General features: G+C 41.6%; 1 protein-coding gene across 2 annotated transcripts in view; it reads left to right on the top strand.

Moving 5' to 3' along the window:
• Window positions 1-18,378, top strand: part of Pcyt1b (phosphate cytidylyltransferase 1B, choline) — a 94,531-nt gene that overhangs the window by 21,439 nt on the left and 54,714 nt on the right. Inside the window, exon 1 of one of the 2 annotated variants that reach the window (XM_006990117.4) lies at window positions 837-1,270. The exons of the other annotated variant lie outside the window; for it this stretch is intronic. Within the exon in view, the coding sequence (XP_006990179.1) occupies window positions 1,154-1,270 (117 nt within the window). The 5' untranslated portion in view covers window positions 837-1,153. Of the gene's footprint in view, window positions 1-836; window positions 1,271-18,378 lie in introns of those variants that run through there. 2 annotated transcript variants of the gene reach the window in all.

The following is an 18,378-nucleotide window of genomic DNA, read 5'->3' as shown; positions in this document are numbered from 1 at the left end:
GAACAAATACCTCTGCAAGTTCTTTCCTTTGAGTGTGTGTCTTCAGAATGCTCCTCTTAAACTGATGTTCTAGGACAATGTAAACACTAAGACACATCATTCTGTAGTTTTTCTCAGATTGCCATAAGCACTTGGATGAGAGCAGGGTGCTAGGAAAAGGGACTTGGAACTGATAAGATGAGAGGATAGGTCCTATACTGTAGGAATGAATATAGGGACGCTAGATAAGAGTACTGAAGAACAATTGACAGGAAGACTAAGAGGGAAAGACTGGCTGAGGGAGGAAGAGAGGGCAGTCAGACCTGGCAGGAAGGCTGTCAAAGACAACCTACCGCCTTCAAAGTTCCTCTTGTAGCAGCCCCAGGGATAGACTCCAGGGTTACAACAGGCCTTAGGCATCTGCCAGAATTCCCGTTTTATGCCGTCCAGAAGGTGAACACTCAGGTGCCCTCAGTGAATTCCCTGAGAAGCTCTCAGAGGCAGCTGGCAATTGGCCCAGTGGTTTGGGGCTTTAAAGTGGCTCTGTCTTCAGAGTGACTCCTATTTAGCAAGTATTCTGACTACAACTGCATCATACACTCATGCCAGAGACACGGTCCCTTACAGCTATGCTCTTTAAGCGAGGCGTCTGGGGCACCTCAGGAAACAGCTTTATCTTATCTAGGAAGTGCAGGGAGTCCTTACCCGGCACGGACAGAGACCTTCACAACTGAATTAAATACAAAAAAACAAAACCAGCAAGTTCAGGCCCCGTGGGTACAGCAGGCCAGCCAATGGGCCCCGGCCGCTCCCAGGTGGAGTGGTACTATGATGACAGTAACCAACCAGCGCGCTCCATGCAAATGAGGATACTGTATCCGCACCAGACGCTCCAGTGCTGTCTGGTTGTTATAGTGATAAACTGAGGCCCTGCCTCTGGGCTTCTCTGAGAAAGGGGTGGTGTGTGTGTGTGTGTGTGTGTGTGTGTGTGTGTGTGTGTGCGCGCGCGCGCGCTAGGGGGGGGTAACCTTTTTACTTCCCCCCAGGGAAGACAAAAAGAAGGGAAGAAGAAGGGGGATGGGTAGGGAAGAGAAAAATACGTGACAAAGAAAACATTCTCTGCCTGGGAGGAGACTCCCAGAGGGTGTAGAGCCGGAGGGAGCATTCACTGGCCATGCCAGTACTTACCACTGATGCTGAGTCAGAAACAGGTATCCCAAAATCCCTTTCCAATGAGCCTCCCTCAGAAACCATGGAGGAAATAGAGCACACATGCCCACAGCCTCGACTGGTAAGTAAAGACAAAGGATGGAAATGTATGCGTGGCTATGGCACAAAAGAGTTCCTTCTGTGCCCGCAGTCAGCGAGGAAAAAACGATGCTGACAGGATTTTCATGTAAATGAGAACGGAGCGGCAGCCTAATCCTTCTCAGCTGTTTATACTTAGCTCCTATACCGGACACAGTTCTCAGCTTACAAAGCATTATTGTATTGGCCGGGTAGGAAACGGGCTTCTCGGGATATGGTGCGGTTTTTTGTGCTTTGGGAGGAGAAAGAATGATCTTTTCCCCCCTTTTAGGCGTATTGTCATCTAGAGGTAAAAATCCTACAGTACAGTTTTTAAAATGGTTTTCTTCACAAACCTTGGACTGCTTCCCCGGTGAAGTTCTAAATTCTAGCTCGGGAATGATCTGTCCTCCTCAACTGTTTTCTTTCTTTTTTTTTTTCTTTCTTTCTTTCTATATATCTAATGTCTGTTTTGGTAAAAAACGAAAACGACATAGAAGCAAAACTCCCCCCTTCCTTTGATATTTTCAAAATAAATAAATAGTCCCTCGAGGATGCATATAGAAATAATGCGCATTTAAAGTGAAACGTGACCCTTTTCGGAGGGTACTGGAGGTTTCTAGTCAAGCAATGGCAACCTGGAGACGCTACATTTATTTAGAATGGGGACGCATGCCTTTAAGAATGAGAGTATGGAAACAGGGTACTCGAGCTTCCTTCTCAGAAACTGCGGCTCCATTGATCAGCTTCTCTGCCACTGGTTCTGACCCCTTAGATAAATGGGGAAGTTTCTTCTCAAACACTTCAACAAAGTAGCCTCAAGGAATTAAAAACATGTCAAATGGGTTGTGGGTTTCCTGTGACTTGAAGTCCTATAGAACTTGGGGAAACTGCTCTTTGAACCCCCAAATCCAAGACACACACTGGAGGGATCCTTTTTTTCAGTGATTCTCCCAAGTTAAAACGTAAAATGTTTTGATTGGCTGTGGAGTTTGACACTAGAGAGACTTTTTTTTAAAGGATTTCTTTGGTGTAGAATTTTCTGTGAGCCCCCACATAACTTGGACTTACAGATTTCAACGCATTATGGAAGTGTTATTTCTTAATAAGGGTTTGAGGGCAGGCTTGGATCAACTTTCTGAAATCAGAAAAACAGGGGAAGTTATATTAGAGCAGTCTCTATGTCTTGAAGCATGCTTTTAGGGTAATTTTGGATTAACTGCTTCTTAGCCAGTGACTGAATGGCATACCTCATGCAGCACCTGTGCTCTTATATCATGTACATTGTTCTGATAAGTTGGTTACTAACGCGGTTACCCCCTCTGAACCACTAAACAATTCAAGCTTTGGCAGTGGGAAAAAAGGTGAGCACTAAAGGTGTGTTACAAAATCTCTCACGATATATACTGTTAAGTAAATGCAACACAAAAACTTGAAACCGTGTATGTTTGGATGAAGAGAGGGCAGCGGAGAGAAAGGCGTGATCCAGCACCGGTTTTTATTACTTCTTTTCATCTTTTCTCTTTCATCTTTTAGCTACTCTGCTCCTTGCTTTGCTGGCCTGAGAGAGGTGTGCACAGATAATCAAGTTCAAGTGGCTTTTTCACTGTCACTTTTGACAGCTCCTCTCAGGGGCCACACTTTCCCTTTCCACCCATTTTCAGAAATAAGGACTTGAGAGAATGCCTTCAGAGAATATAAGTGACTTCCCTTTGCCACGTTGAAGGGTCACAGCTGGGCACTAAGCCCAGAACAATATACCTGAAAAGTCCAAGCTCATTCCTGTGGAACATATTCTTCAAGGGAGATATAGTCTCTTCTCTCTTTTTGGAGGGGGTGGGTGATACAAGCACATCAGAGGTATGAGAGGTATGTCCCTAAACTGAACTGTTGAAATAATTGTTTTTATCTACTTTGATTAAAAAGTTTACATGGGCTTCTGAAATTGGCAGTTTATATACTAGCTTAAACTAAGTTTTATGAAGATTCTTTTTTCTTAGGAGCAAACTTTGATCACTGTGGAGTTGCTTATGTTCTAAATTTTGATTTAATTATCACAGCTAAATTTTCTTTGCCTGGGATTTTACTTCAGTAACTAAGGCACATGCTAACTACTTAATGAAGTTTTTTTTTTTTTTTTTTTTTGAAGAGGAGCAGCACAATGAAATGGGTTCTTTAGCTCTTTCTGTTGATCATAAAGCACTGCCAATAATTCCATCATTCCAATGCTATTAAGTCTGTGTTTGTCCACTTACCCAAGCTAATCACATGTGGGTCACTCATGATACAGCCATCTACGGGGTGTGGATATTGAGTTGCATAAGTAACTTTGGAAAGTTCATGAAGGAGTTGAGAGAGGCCTGTTTAGGAATGAAACTCCATACTCAAATTCCACTTCAGATGTCAGGTCCTTTCTCTCAGTCATTGAGGAAGACAGAGCTGGTATTTCCTGAATAAAAAAGACTCTAAAGGGATCCATATTTTAAGTGCAAATCTATAATGGTATTGATACTATTGAAGGTGAAATTTTTTTCTGAAGGGAAAACATAGTCTTTCCAGCTGCTTTATTCCACATTGCAGAAAAATTCAAAATGAGAGGACTAAATAGAATAAATTAGCATTGCTGAAGAAATTATAAAAATAATCACTAAAAATTATTTCACTTTTATGGTAGTTTATATTTTAGGAGTATGACCTTATAGCCCATATTACCATGGTATCCAGTTGGAGATGTTTCTGAGAACTTTTCATTTTATTATATTTACTCTTGACTGGTTTTCTGTTCCTTAATGTTTCCTGCTTAAATATGATGCAAGGTGACTCAGAAGCTTGAATGTGAAGAAGAAAAACTGAGTGGCCTTGGGTGATATGATGTAACAACCCTCCTTGGAAACCTAACTCCTGAGGGAGGAGCGCTCCTTTCAGGCATGGACTGTCCTCAAATCTCCCCAGCCCTCTGACTATGCCTGGACAAATCCTCTGGGACCAGCAGGGGCTCCATAAACCCTTCCTAACAAGGACCAGCTGTCCTAAAAGCTGTCTGCTTGAGGATTTAGTTAATGACCTTGGTCAAGTTCTTTTGGGGTACATTCTGTTGTCAGAAGGAAGCTGTAATTCTAGCCTACAATGGTCACTTCCATGAAGATGGATGTGGCCCTGATCAACTTAGAAGGCTTTGGAAATTAAAAAGGGGGGGGGGGCTGGTTCAATATGCCGTGTTAGCAGGAGTTCATTTGGGGTTTTACTTCAACGTGGAGAAGCGCCAAGAGACTGCTGTCTTGCAGAAGGTGCTTTATGTCAGTTGGGATGTAGATACTTCCCCACTGGTACTCAAAAAGACGACTGGATTTCCAGCTATCAGTATATTTCCTTTACTAGTATCACCATCTGTTTAGAGCAGCATGCATTTTAAAAGCAAGATGCTTTTAATGTGCTGCATTGGTGCAAATAAATGAACATAAGCTTCCTTGGTTATTTACTGTGGCCAACTGGAATTCTGCCCAAGGTTATTGTTAGAAATCTTCCTGCTGATCCCTGTCCAAAGGCAACATCCATTTCTTACCGATAGATAATTGTCAGTGTATTGCCCATGAAACCAATGGATTTATTCCTCTCACTATTCTTCCTAGCACCCCCATTTGTCTAATGCTAAACTTCTTATGGGAAAAAAGCTTAAGTCAAATAAAAGATCAGTACTTTGCTTTATTTTGGTGTTTGGGCATATAGAAATCGCAAGGAGGCATAGCTAATCATTCAGACAGTTGGAGGATTGAAGACATCCAAAAGATACAGGACTTTAGAAAGTAACTGAGAGAACCCTCAGTCTCTTACCAAGCAGATTCACAGCCACTCAAGGGGTGACAACTTCTAAATACAGCAATATGCCCGGTGATGTGGAGATGACTAAAAGAAGTGACTCCATAGCCCCCACCTTTAAAGATCATTTCCACTTACTAGAACACAGTAGTCTGGTACGTGAATGCATGCCAGGATGCTGAAATCCCCTGAGAACATTTTTGTAAGTGTGACTTTAATATATTGGGCTTTCTTTTTTTAATTTTTTAAAAAATTATTTATTTATTTATTTATTTATTTATTGGTTTTTCAAGACAGGATTTCTCTGTGTAGTTTTGGTGCCTGTCCTGGATCTCTCTCTCTCTCTGTAGACCAGGCTGGCCTTGAACTCACAGAGATCCGTCTGGCTCTGCCTCCCTAGTGCTGGGATTAAAGGCATGCACCACCTCCGCCTGGCTTTTAAAATTTTTAAAGATTTATTTATTATGTGTTCTACCTGCATGTGTCCCTGCAGGCCAGAAGAGGGCACCAGATCTCATTACAGATGGTTGTGAGCCACCATGTGGGTGCTGGGAATTGACTTCAGGTCCTCTGGAAGAGCAGCCCCTGCTGTTAACCTTTGAGCCATCTCTCCAGCCCTTGGGTTTTCTTAAAGGCCATATTTTATCCATTGAGCAGTACTTCTGAGCAGGGAAGACTCTGTTAACCTTATCCCCAAGTTAAGAAAAGTCCCACCATTTGAGGGAAATATTCTATTTTCTGATTCTATTTTCTAAGCCTTAACTGCATTTTGAGACAAGAAAAGGATCAATCTGGAGCTAGGGAAATGACTCAGTTGCTAAAGTGCTTGTCTCCCAAACATGAAGACCTGAGTTTGATACCTAGCACCCATGTAAAAGCTGGGCATGGTAGCACACACCTATAACCCCAGCACTGGAAAGGTGGAGGCAGGAGGATCCCTCAGGCTTGCTGGCCAGCCAATCTAGCTGAATTGGAAATTTTCAGGTTCAATAAGAGACTCTATCTCAAAATATAATATGGAGGGCAATTGAGGAGGACACCCAGTGTCAATCTCTGGCTTCCATACCTACATATGTGTACCCTCACATGTGCAAACACACACACACACACACACACACACACACACACACAATTAGTCTACTTTTTAGGGTCTCTTAAAGATCTGTTGTGAGCGGCACACTCCAGCCTTTAAAGCAGTGCTATCCAATGGAAATACAGTTCAAGTCATATATGTAATTTAAAGTTATCAAGCAGCCCCAGTTTAAAAAGGGAAAACAATTGTAACAATGAACCTTATTATTTAATGTCATATCATGACAATTATGTCAACATGCCAGCCATATAAAATTATTATTTAATATATTTGTGTGCATATGGTATGTGTGTACATGATTGTGTGTGAGGGTGCATGAGATGGCACATATGATTACAGATATGTGCCACCATATCAAGCATTCATATGGGTTCTAGGGATCTGAACTCAGGCCGTCAGGCTTGGGTGACAAGTACTCTTATCCACTGAGGCTTTTTCTATTCTTTTATTCATACAAAGTCTAAAATCCAGTACATATATTACACTTAAAATACATCTCAATTCATAATAGAGTTTCAAGTGCTCAGTAGCCATATATGGCTTTCAAGGAAACTCAGACACCTTTTTGCCTAGGCCAGTTCATGATAAGATCTGAGGATTCACAATATAAGGTTGAGACTGTAGCTCAATGATAGACCACTTGCTGCCTAGCATCCATGAGGACCTAGGTCTAACCCCCAGTACTGCCAAAAAAAGAGGAAGCTTCACTGTTGAATGCACACATACATACATGTAGTCATAACAAGCATTGAACATCACCTCCCATTTTGTACTCTTGTATTTTCAATGTTAATCTATTCTATTTCAGTTAGTAGGCTATTGCAGTAATCTAGATGTGAGTTAATGGGTTTGAGGTTATGGGGTAAGTGGGGAAAGAAACCTGGACAGAATTGGGAGATATTAAAGAGACAAATGCATCAGGATTTGATAATTTGGTCTGAGAGTGGGGCAGGGTCAAGGAAGACTAGTTTTCCTAGCTCCACTAAGTGGGTACCATCACTGCAAGTGAGCATTAAGAAGGAAGAGTGTGTGGGTGATGTGGAAGACACTGTGGGGATTTCCATTTGCTATTATCTAGTTAGTGTTTGTGGAACTCAGGGGAGACTTTTCAACTGATGGTAGAGACTGTAGAAACAGCACAGAAGAGAGAGACATCAAATTGATGACACTGAAAGGGGGTCACCTTCTGGATATAGAAGGAAGTGGATCGAAATAATTATCAGGAAAGATGCCTCAGGATAACACTAATGGCGGGTGACTCACTCCTGTAATACCAACACTTGGAGCCTAAGGTGGTGGCCTGGCTAGATTTATGCCAACTCAACACAAGCTAGAGTCATTTGGGAAGAGGGACTCTCAGTTAAGAAATACCTTGGATTTGCCTTGGACTAGGCGTGCCTTTAAATCCCAACACTTGAGAGACAGAAAACGGTGAATTTCTGTGAGTTCAAGGCCAACCTGGTCTACATTAGCAAGTTACAGGACAGCCAGGGTTATAGAGAGATATGTCTCAAAAACAAAACAAAAACAAACAAAAAAACCAAAGATTTGCCTTAAGGCAAGTCTGTAGTGCATTTTCTTGATTGATGATTGATATGGGAGGGTTGTGGCTCACTGTGTGTAGTGATAACCCTGAGCTGCCCATTCTCTGTTGTCAAAGAAAGCAGGCTGAGCAAGCCAGTAAGCAGCACTCCTCCATGGTCTCTGTATCAATTCCTGCCTCCAGGTTCCTGCCCTGTCTGAGTTCCTGTCCTGACTTCCCTCAGTGCTAGAGTGTGGTGTGGAACTGTAAGCTAAAATAAAGCCTTTCCTCTGTAAATTGCTTTTTGCTCATGGTGTTTTATCACAGTAATAGGAACTCTAATTAAGACAGATGGGAATATTAACAAATGTGAGGCCAGCCTGTACTATATAGCAAGACTTTGATTCAGAAACAACACCAAAAACCCCACATAAAATAAACAAAATCAGCCAGCCATGGTGGCACACACCTTTAATCCCAACACTCGGGAGGCAGAGACAGGCAGAACTCTGAGTTCGAAGCTAGCCTGCCTGGTTTACAAAGTGAGTTCCAGGACAGCCAGGGATACGCAGAGAAACCCTGTCTTGAAAAAATAAAAATAAAAAACAGAAACCAGCCAACCAACCAAACAACAACAATAACAACAACAACAACAACACAATAACAACAACAAACCCCAAATCTAACCAAACCCAATCATCAGTCACCCTAAACAATCCTGTGGCAAGGCTAACTCTAGGAATCTGTCTTAGTCAGGGTTACTGTTGCCTTGATGAAACAACCTGACCACAAGCAACTTGGAAAGGAAAGGGTTGATTTGGCTTACACATCCCAAGTCACAGTCCGTAAAGGGAAGCCAAAGCAGGACCCTGGAGTCAGGAGCTGATGCAGAGGCCATGGAGGAATGCTAACTGGCTTGCTCCTTATGGCTTGCTCAACCTGCTTTCTTATAGAATCCAGGGCCACTAGGCAAGGATGGCCCTACCCACAATGGGATGAACCCTCTCCCACAAATCACTAATTAAGAAAATGAACTGGACCCCTCCACATCACTCAATCAAGAAAATACCCCCACAGACTTGCCCACAGCCCAATCTTCTGGAGGCCTTTTCTCTATTAAAGTTCCTTCCTCTCAGATGACTCTAGCTTGTGTCAAGCTGACATAAAACTAACCAGCACAGAATCCATGTATGCTAAATCATCCTAGAGTATTCTTGGGAAGGAGAACAGAAGAGCTGCAATTAAATCTATTAGAATATTCCTAATTCTTGCCCATCTGTACATGAAATTTGGCTAAATTAATTTATTTTTATCCTTAAATCTTCCCAGGACAGAATCCCAAGGAAGACATTTAAAGAGCCAACAGAGGAAGGATTATGGAAGGGAAAGAGAAATATGTTTCTTAAATGGCTGAGAGATCAGGGTACCAAGGGGAGGGTAAGTTCCCAGCGAGAACATCCAACGTCAGCAGAGAGATCAAATGAGGCGAAAAGAGAGAAGGAAGAATTTCCTGCTGGATTTAGGAAATGGTCAGCGCTTATGTTTTGGTAAAGCTGTGTGAGTAGAGGTCAGCTAACAGGCATTAGGCTAAGGACACTTTAGAGGAAGTAGATGCTGAACTGAGAGGGAAGAAAGCAAATAGAATCTGTAGTGCCCAGAGGTGGGAAAAGCAGCGTTTAGAATCAGGGGAGACTAGCTTGCCCCTTCTTTCTTCTTCCCTTCACTCCCTCCAGCTGTCTTTCTTTTCTTCTGGTTTTCTTTCCTTCCATTCATCCAAGATGCCAATACTTTTGGTTGGCTCATTCTTTTAAGATGACAGAACTTGTACTTGAATGTAAATAGGGAAGGGCCAGTGGGAGAGGGTAGAGGTGGAGGTGAAGGTAGCCGAGAGAACTGAAGGATGAAATTTCCCCTTGAGGCTGAAGAGGTTGGGCAGCCATGCAATACAGAAACATTGGCTTCACTACATTGGAAAACACTAGAAAGGAATGTTTGCATTCAATTAACTTATGAGAAAGACTAGTGAAAGTTTAGGGTCCCTCTTATCTGATAGCTTCTGCAAAGGGAGAGGGAAAGTTAAAGCGGCTTGGTTCTGGCAGGTGCAAAAGTATCAGTCTGTGGTATTCTGGGATGCTAGGTCCTGTCACAGAGTGTTTTCTAGAGATTGTCATACCAGGAGTAGGGACAGGTAGAAATGCCTGGAGAGAGAGGTCATTTGGTAAAATACTTACCACACAAGCATGTGGGTCTGAGTTTGATCCAGAACTTGGGCACAAAGCCTGTAATCCCAGCTCTGTGAAGTGAGAAGAGGCTCTCTGGGGCTGTCCTTCCAATCTAGCCAATGAAACAAGCTCTAAGTTCAGAGAGAGAGACTCTGTCTCAAAACCAGTCCAAAACCAAATCAAACCAACCAAACAAACAAACAAGCAAAAAGGCGAGAATAATTAAGTAGGACACCCGAAATCAACATTTGACTTACGCGTGCACGCACTCACGCACACACGCACGCATGCACGCACGCGCACACACACTCGCCTACAAATCGAGAGACAGAGACAGAAAGATGGGGGGAAAGGTATGTTGGTTCTTGATAAGGCAGAATGATGAGAGCAAACCTGGTCCTTTGTGGCCTCCAGAGCTCTACATCAACTGCCAACAAGATGAACCTAGGATTAGCCAGAGGGAACTGGACTGGCCCACAGTGAAAGGGTTGGGAGTTGGTGAAGCTGAAACCTAGTCTCCACTCACTGAAGCCTGCTGTGTCATTCAGTCACAGTTTTGTCTTGAAATTATTCAAGCAAACCATTTTTCTTCTATACTCCAACTTTAGCACCCTAAATGAGTCAACTAGGTGATGGTTGACCATGGGGTGTGAGCCACTGTGGTATGTCTGTTTGAGTTGCTGCTCCAGTCAAAAGTCAGGTCTCTGCCACTCCTTGCTTCTCTTTCATTTTATCCATTTGGGCCAAGATAGGTTGAATGATCTTATGGTAAGACACACCGGCTAAATACTTGTAAGAAATGTTCACAAAGTACTTTGAAATTTTGCATGAATCTTGTACAAACCACTTCTGACTTTGGCTTTTTGTCTTGGTTGCCTCCTCAAAAGATTAAATGTATTCCAAATTGTATTTGTTATATTCTAGTCATTGTTTAAAGAAAGCTATGTTGAATCTTCTCTTCATGTGAACAATAGCCTCCTAATTTACCTGTTTCATAATACTGAAGTTTGAAACATTGGCTTTCTTCAAGGCTTGGCAGTAGCACATTGAATTAGAGGAGTGTTCTTAACAGAGGCTGTCCATCTAAGTTCAGTGCTTGGGTTTAAAATCTAGCAGCAATGGGAAAAGCAATAGTCTTGAAGCTCCTGTGTCTTTAGCTAATGCCTGAGCAAAGCTTCTCAGTGACTCTTAGGGAAATCAACGTAGAAAAAAAGAACTCTTCTATCTGATCACAGGGGGCAGGAAGAAAAGGAGAAAAGAAGGAAAGTGGGAATGAACTAAGGCATTGCAAGCCCATTTTCTCCCAATAATCTCCCAGGTAACAGCATCTACCTTGCTAGGGTCTGATTACCCGTTGCTGGCCTCAGACCATAGTATTATTGTTTTAACATTCCTACCTTCCTCTTTATCCCAGCATGAACTGGGTTAGAAGGGGGGCTAGAGAAGCTGACCCTGCTTGGGGAAAGACAGTTTAGCACTCAATGATCTTGAAGGCGGACTTGAAAACACAGTGATTAGAAAATAAAGCAGTGAGCCCTGGTAGTGTAAGCCTGTGTAATAATGTGCAGGGCCACACAGGGCTAGCCTATTGAGCAGGATTCATTTTCATATAATCTCCTCCCTCCAGCCAAAGTCTTTGACTTGGTGTTTTTGTTTTCCACTCCGTAATTCATGCATGCTGAACCTGACATCAGTGTAAAAGAACACTGAGGGTTATTTAAATGGGCATTTAAGAAAAATAACAACAGCAATAATAGGTTAATAGAAACATCATGAATGATGTGTAGAGTGTATTGCCAAATGAATGATGTTGAAAGCCCATTCCTAGGACACACAGGTTTCTATGCTTCATCTCTAGTTTGCCTAATAGTGATTGTAGGCACAGTCACATAATAATAAATTGTATTGTAGCTCCAAATTGTTTAGTTATAAGGTAATTGTTCTATCCTGGTTCCAGGCTGGAGGTCTTACTCATTTTTCTCTGTAGGTGATGGAGAAATGGTACAGCCATTCATAGTCACACTGTATTGGGCACTGTGTTGAATGCCCTATATGTGTTAAATACATTTAAACAGGCCACAGACTCGTGAAATAAGAACTATTATTCCTTACATTATAAGAAAATCAAGAAAAAATCCCAAACACCAGATACTAACCGATTAAGCAGAGATTTCAAAGTAGCTCTATCTCACTTCTAAACTACATACAACTTCAAACCAGTGAGCCACGAGTTACCTGCTCAAGCCCCCAGGGAATTCAGAAACAGTATGTGTGTGGATGGAGTTTGAGGAATACTGTATTTAGCCCTCTCATGGCACATTTTTAATTTTCAGGACTGGGGCTGAGAAACAAATCTGATAGCTAAACTTTTTGTAGTAAAACTACAAATTCAAAGCACTATTTTTTACAATGCTGGGGAATGAACTCAGGCCTTTTCATGTTAGGCATGTGGTCTATCACTGAGCTACATCCCAGTCTCAAAGGAAATACTTTTGACCCAGTATTTCCTCCCCAAAAAACTTGTACATATGATACATTCACACATATGTACATATGACCTCACACACACACACACACACACACACACACACACACACACACACACACAACTCCTTCGTATGTTTTACCCAAATGCTCAGTAGAAGAGGACTGGGTAAATAAGTTCTAGTATATCTATATGAAATGAGAATGAAGAACAGACAACCACCAGCAAGAATGTAGTTAAGTCTCACAAGCCAGACATGAAGTAATATGTACCACATTGTCTTCTTTCCATAATATACAAAATAAGATAAACAGAGCTCACCAGTGATGTTAGAAGTCAGCATATAGTGGGAGGGGCATGGGATGAATGATAGCAAAGGTCAGTGACTTGATCTGGATGCCCTGTATAGCCAGGTTTTTAGAAGGGAAAACCAAAGAGCTGTTGTTAAGGCTATCTAGTCCTTCCTATATCTGCCGATCTCTACAGGAATTCTGGTTAAATTAGTCTTCTTCACCCCCACAGTCTCCCAGGACGGAATCCTGGGAGCAACACTTTGAGGGCTAATGGAAGATGGTTCCCATGAAGAAGACAAAATGATATTCCTTATATAGGCAGGACATTGGGAGTCCAAGGGCAACACCATTACTTCATTGATAATTCCATTGCTTCCCCATAAAATAATAAATTAGTCTTGGCTAAAGAAATTGTATATTTTGCAGACAGTATCCTCTTTGGAGCATATTTGTCCATTGCTCAGAAAAACACTTTTATTATTAAAATCCAATCTTGCGCATACTTCAAGCTGAGACATGTTAGAAATAGCTGTACTCAATCTGACTGCATAGCAAACCTCCCACACTACATAATTTGTTCTAATGCTTGTTTCTTCCAATCCTCAGCAATGTTTTCTATATGTCTTCTAAACATATTTTCTGACAAAAGAATGCATTTTAGTTTGACATTGGTTTTTTTTTCCTCCTACATGTTAGAGTTACTTGTTTTACTGTGGCAGGAAGAAGAGATTTTTTTCTCTTTTAAACAACAGGAAACTGAAAAAATACTTCTAAATATTTATCATTACATATGACAGTATTTTTAAATTGTTGGGTTGAGTATCCCATGGCTTGAAACATGAAACTTAAAAGAATCGTTTGTCTTCATGTTCTGAATGCTTCATCTTAGAACACTGTGCTAATTACAATAGATTTATATTGCCTCCATTAGCTGATATCTTGAGGTATGAGATTATGCTCACACTGGAATGTCTTGGCATTTCTGATAGGCTTCTGTATAATAATTTTCATTTTAGCTGTCTTCTTGTCAGATGAGATTACGTCATCATTGGTTGTGCCTGATCGTGTGGCTGATGCAGCACTCACACAGGGAATAAAAGAGTCAGCTCTGTCATTCTGCTTCCTTTTCTTCTTCTCCCTCTTCCTTTTCTGTGGCCCATCCGGTTTTTTTTTTTCATTTTGTTTTGTTTTAAGGCAGAGTTAATGTATCCCAAACGGACCTCCAACTTGCTATATAGTCAACGATGACCTTGGACTTTGGATCCTCCTGCCTGTACCTCTCCAGTCCTGAGATTATAGGCATGTGACGCCAAGCCTGGTTTTGAGTGGTGCTGGGGATGAAATTCATGGCTTTGTATATGCAAGGCAAGTACTCTGCCAACTGAGCTACATCCCTAGTCCAAGGTCCGCCATCTTCTTGTTGTTTACCTCTGCTGCTATTATTCTTGCTTCCCTATTTTGTTGTAAGAAATGTTTTTTTGAAAGATTCATTATTATTTTTAATTGTGTGTGTGTGTGTGTGTGTGTGTGTGTGTGTGTGTGTGTGTGTGTGTATGCGGAGAGTATAGGCACATGAGCGTGGATGCCCTCAGAGGTCGGAGGCATGGGATCCTCCTGGGGTTGGAGATATAGGCAGCTGTGAGCTGCCTGTATGTGGGTACTGGGAAACAAATTCAGGTCCTCTGCAAGAGCAATATGGGCTCTTAACTACAGAGCGATCTCCAGTCCTTCTTATAGGCTCTTAACCGTGGAGCCATCTCTTCAGCCCTTCATTGCAGGAAATATTTTAAGCCACATAGCTGCTCTTGTGAGTATCTATCTAGTTAAAATTAGGTGATACAATCCACAAAGGCATTGATCAAAGCCTAGGTGAACTATATATAAGTCAGGCCACCCAAGTTGAACTCTCCCTTTAGGACACTGACTTGGTTAGGGTTTCTCTTGATGTGAAGAGACACTATGACCAGGGCAACTCTTATAAAGAAAAACATTTAATTGGGGCTGGCTTACAGTTCAGAAGTTTAGTCCATTATCATGGTGGGAAGCAAGGCAGCATGTAGGTAGACATGGTGCTAGAGAAGGAGCTGAGAATTCTTACAGCTTGGCCTGTAGGTAACAGGAAATGGGTGTCACACTGATCAAAAGCTTGAGCAAAGGAGACCTCAAAGCCTGCCCCCGCAGTGACACCCTTCCTCCAACAAGGCCACACGTACTCCAACAAAGACACATTTCCTAAAAATGCTACTCCCTATAAGTTTATGGGGGCCATCTACATTCACACTACCACAGACACCATATATACTTGACCACGACAGGGATGGAGTGCCAGTGTAAATCCATATGTTAGACTTAGGTATTAGTAATGCTGCCTTTCTTGAATACTGAGATGAAAAGTAAATCAAAATATAAGCACAAGAGTCACTGTCCACTGCATTGTGTGTTCTGCCTTTTGCATAAGGAGCCAATAGTCTATACATTCCAGATCTTGCCCTTGGGTGCCACTGTAACGGGGGAGATCTGCATTTGTAGACTGTGTGTTGTGTCCCTTAGAGAAACGCTTTTCAGCTGCTCTTTCTTTCTTTGGCTCTGGGGCTCTCCCTGGCATGGGGAATGCTATGAAGGCAAACCTTCAAAACAAAACTGTCTTCATCTAGGAGCTGCTACTGAGCTTGCGGGGACTGCGACCACGTCATGTAACATAGTTTTTAGGTGGCATGGTGCAGGGGATTTCTTCCAGAACTTGCCACCAGGAATGCTGGGATTTTCTCAATAGCTCTTTTTCCCCTTAAACATAAGAACAATGATGCTACCTGGTACCTTTCTTCTCCTTGTTGCTGGGGCTGCTCAGAGTTAAAGTCATCTTTGCAGTCCACCTCTCTAAAATGCTGATGATTACAGCATGCACTCTTGCACGCTCACACGCTTCCTTTCCTCTTGATCTTATCTTCTGATGTTTAGAGCCAGCGCCCGCAGACTAGCACATGCCACGTAAGCTTTCTAGCACAGAGCTTCACTTCCGGCCCTTACCCAGGGTCTCTTAAAAAACTCATCTATATTTCCTTATTTCCCCAAATCAAGCCAGTTTTAAACTCCCAATTTTGACTCTTTTTAAGCCACTTGAAGATTTGGAGGGGAGGAAGTGGGATAAGAGTGGGATAAGAGTATAATACGTGACTGATGCTCATCATAAGCTCCTTAAAGCTCCACTGCCTAAGAAAACATAACTTGGAGTAAGGAATTTCTTATCTCCAGGTAAAGATTCTTTTCTTCGTATCAGTGTCTATTAATGCCATGAATCTGAGATCTGATAACTGTAAGCTGCCCTTCCATTTCAGAGGTGGAATGTGTGAAACGACAGCCAACACTGCTTGTAAGGCGAGATTTATTGGGAGACACTTCCTAATCTTGAACCCATTAAAATATGAGGGAAGGAAACAGACATTTTACAATCAGTGAAACGTGATTTCAGGTCGAGTTCTAGGATTCTTCATGCTATTTGAAAGTCACTGTTGTGTGTTCTGAAGGTAACCACATGGGGAGGGCCTTGCAGTTTATAGGTGGCCATTGTTTTTAGAAAGCCCACACACCAGGGCATAATACAGTGTCTCACCCCTGATCTCCAGAGGGCAGTGATTACTAGTCTGACTTAGATGCAGGTGCATAGACACTCACTTGGTTTTGTTTTGTTTTTTTAATTTGTGTTTTTGTTTTGTTTCCGAGACGAGGTCTTGCTCTGTATCCTTGGCTGTCCTAGGACTCTCTATGTAACCCAGGATGGTCTCAAACTCACAGATAAACACCTGCTTCTGCCTCTCCAGCTGGGATCAAAGTCATGCACCACCACATACAACTGGTCTAATTTTTATGTTTTTAAATATGTTTAAACTATCAAACCCATCTACATTCCCCATTCCCTCTTCTCCACTGCCTCCCATATCCCCTTCAACATGTTTCCCTCTTAACTTCATGCGCTTTATTATTTTTAAGCCCATGGAGTCCACTTAGTACTTCCTGTATGGAGATGGGTGTGGGACCATTCATTGGCGCAAGAATAGGCTCTCAGGTGCTGCATCCCTGAAGAAAACTCTTCTCCCAGCAGCCATTAACTGCCAACAGCTCCTCGGGTAGTGGTGGTACTTTGGGGCTCCCTCCCTAATGCAGTTTGCTCTTGGACTTGATCTGGCTGGATTTTGTGCAGCTCTGTGCATGAATGCACAGTCACTGCGTGTCCGTAACTCCAGCAGCCCTCACACGTCCAGATGACTGCAATGAAGTAGTTGTGTGGAGGTTTTTTCCTTAATGGAGCTCTTACAACGCAAATCTAAATAAAGTAGCAAATGCATTTTTAAAAGATATTTCAGGTAACTTTTTAACTGTGCTGTATTGTTTTGCTTTTAAACAGCTCCAACCTACTTATTCCCAACAATAGAAAAGTGGGCAAGGACAGGTTATTCTCAGAAGAAAATACAAATGGCTAATAAACATTTGAAAAATGTTCAATCTTTCTTCTAATCAAAATAATGCAAATTGAAACAGCATGATGCCATTTTTGGTCTATAAAATTGACAAAGATAATACTTAATGCCAGTGAGATTGCATTTTTCCTACATTGTAATGTGAGTGTAAATGATTCAGCTTTTGTAGAAGGTAATTTACCAATATATGTTAAAACATTCTTCAAATGTTTATCCTTAAAATGTTTACACCCCTGATCTAAGTAATTTGGCTCCCAGGCATCTATGGAGAGAAAATAATCAGAGGTTCACAATTATGTTTAGAATGTTACTTGAATTGTGAAAACATTTAAAAAAATTAACCCTCAACAATAGGGAACTATTTATGACTTTTTAAAAGATTTATTTTATTTTTAATTATGTGTATATGTGCATGTCTGTGCATGGGTATGTGTGTGTGTATGCACAAGTGTCCATAGGATCCAGAAGAGGGTATCCAGTTCCCTGCAGCTGGAGCTATAGGCTGTTGTGAATTGCCTGATGTGGGTGCTAGGAACTGAACTTAGGTCTTCTGCCAAGAGCAGTATGCACTTTTAAACACTGAGCCATCTCTCTGGCTCTATTTATGATTTTCCTATTTAGTGTAATATTTTATTGCCTTCCAAATTAGTGAGGTTGGAAACTATTTAAATGATATGATAAAATACTCATGATGTATTGGATGAAAACAGGACTTATGCAGTGAAATTCTAAAGTTGTTACTATGTATACATGGCATATCAGAAAGACTGAAACTAAACCTAAAAAGTATTAGCAACAGTTGACCCTGGAAAACAATTATTGGAGACTTGTTTTCTTCTCTTAACTTTCCCTAATTTCCTAAAATATACTTTGATGATAAGAGATATTTATGGCATACTGTTAATATGTGCACTTCCTTCCTGAGTTTAATGTCTATTTATGTCTTTATCAGTAATCACTTTTTCCAACTACCACCCAACAAGTATTTATTAAGGACCTACTCTATGTCAGGTACTGCATTAGGGAGTAGAGCTATAACAACAAAGATGGCAGACCAAGTCCATGCTTTCTTGGAGTTTCCATAATGGTGTCGAAAGACTGGCTACAAATTTAGTGTCTCCTCATTTGCCAACTTGGACCCCTCTTCTACCTGCATTCATGCTTTGAAATGCTACAATGTGAGTTTATTCTAATTGCTTTAAGTAT

The sequence above is a fragment of the Peromyscus maniculatus genome, chromosome X, assembly GCF_049852395.1.
Source record: "Peromyscus maniculatus bairdii isolate BWxNUB_F1_BW_parent chromosome X, HU_Pman_BW_mat_3.1, whole genome shotgun sequence".
Classification (NCBI taxonomy): domain Eukaryota; kingdom Metazoa; phylum Chordata; class Mammalia; order Rodentia; family Cricetidae; genus Peromyscus; species Peromyscus maniculatus.
This window is presented reverse-complemented; position numbering and strand designations above follow the sequence as displayed.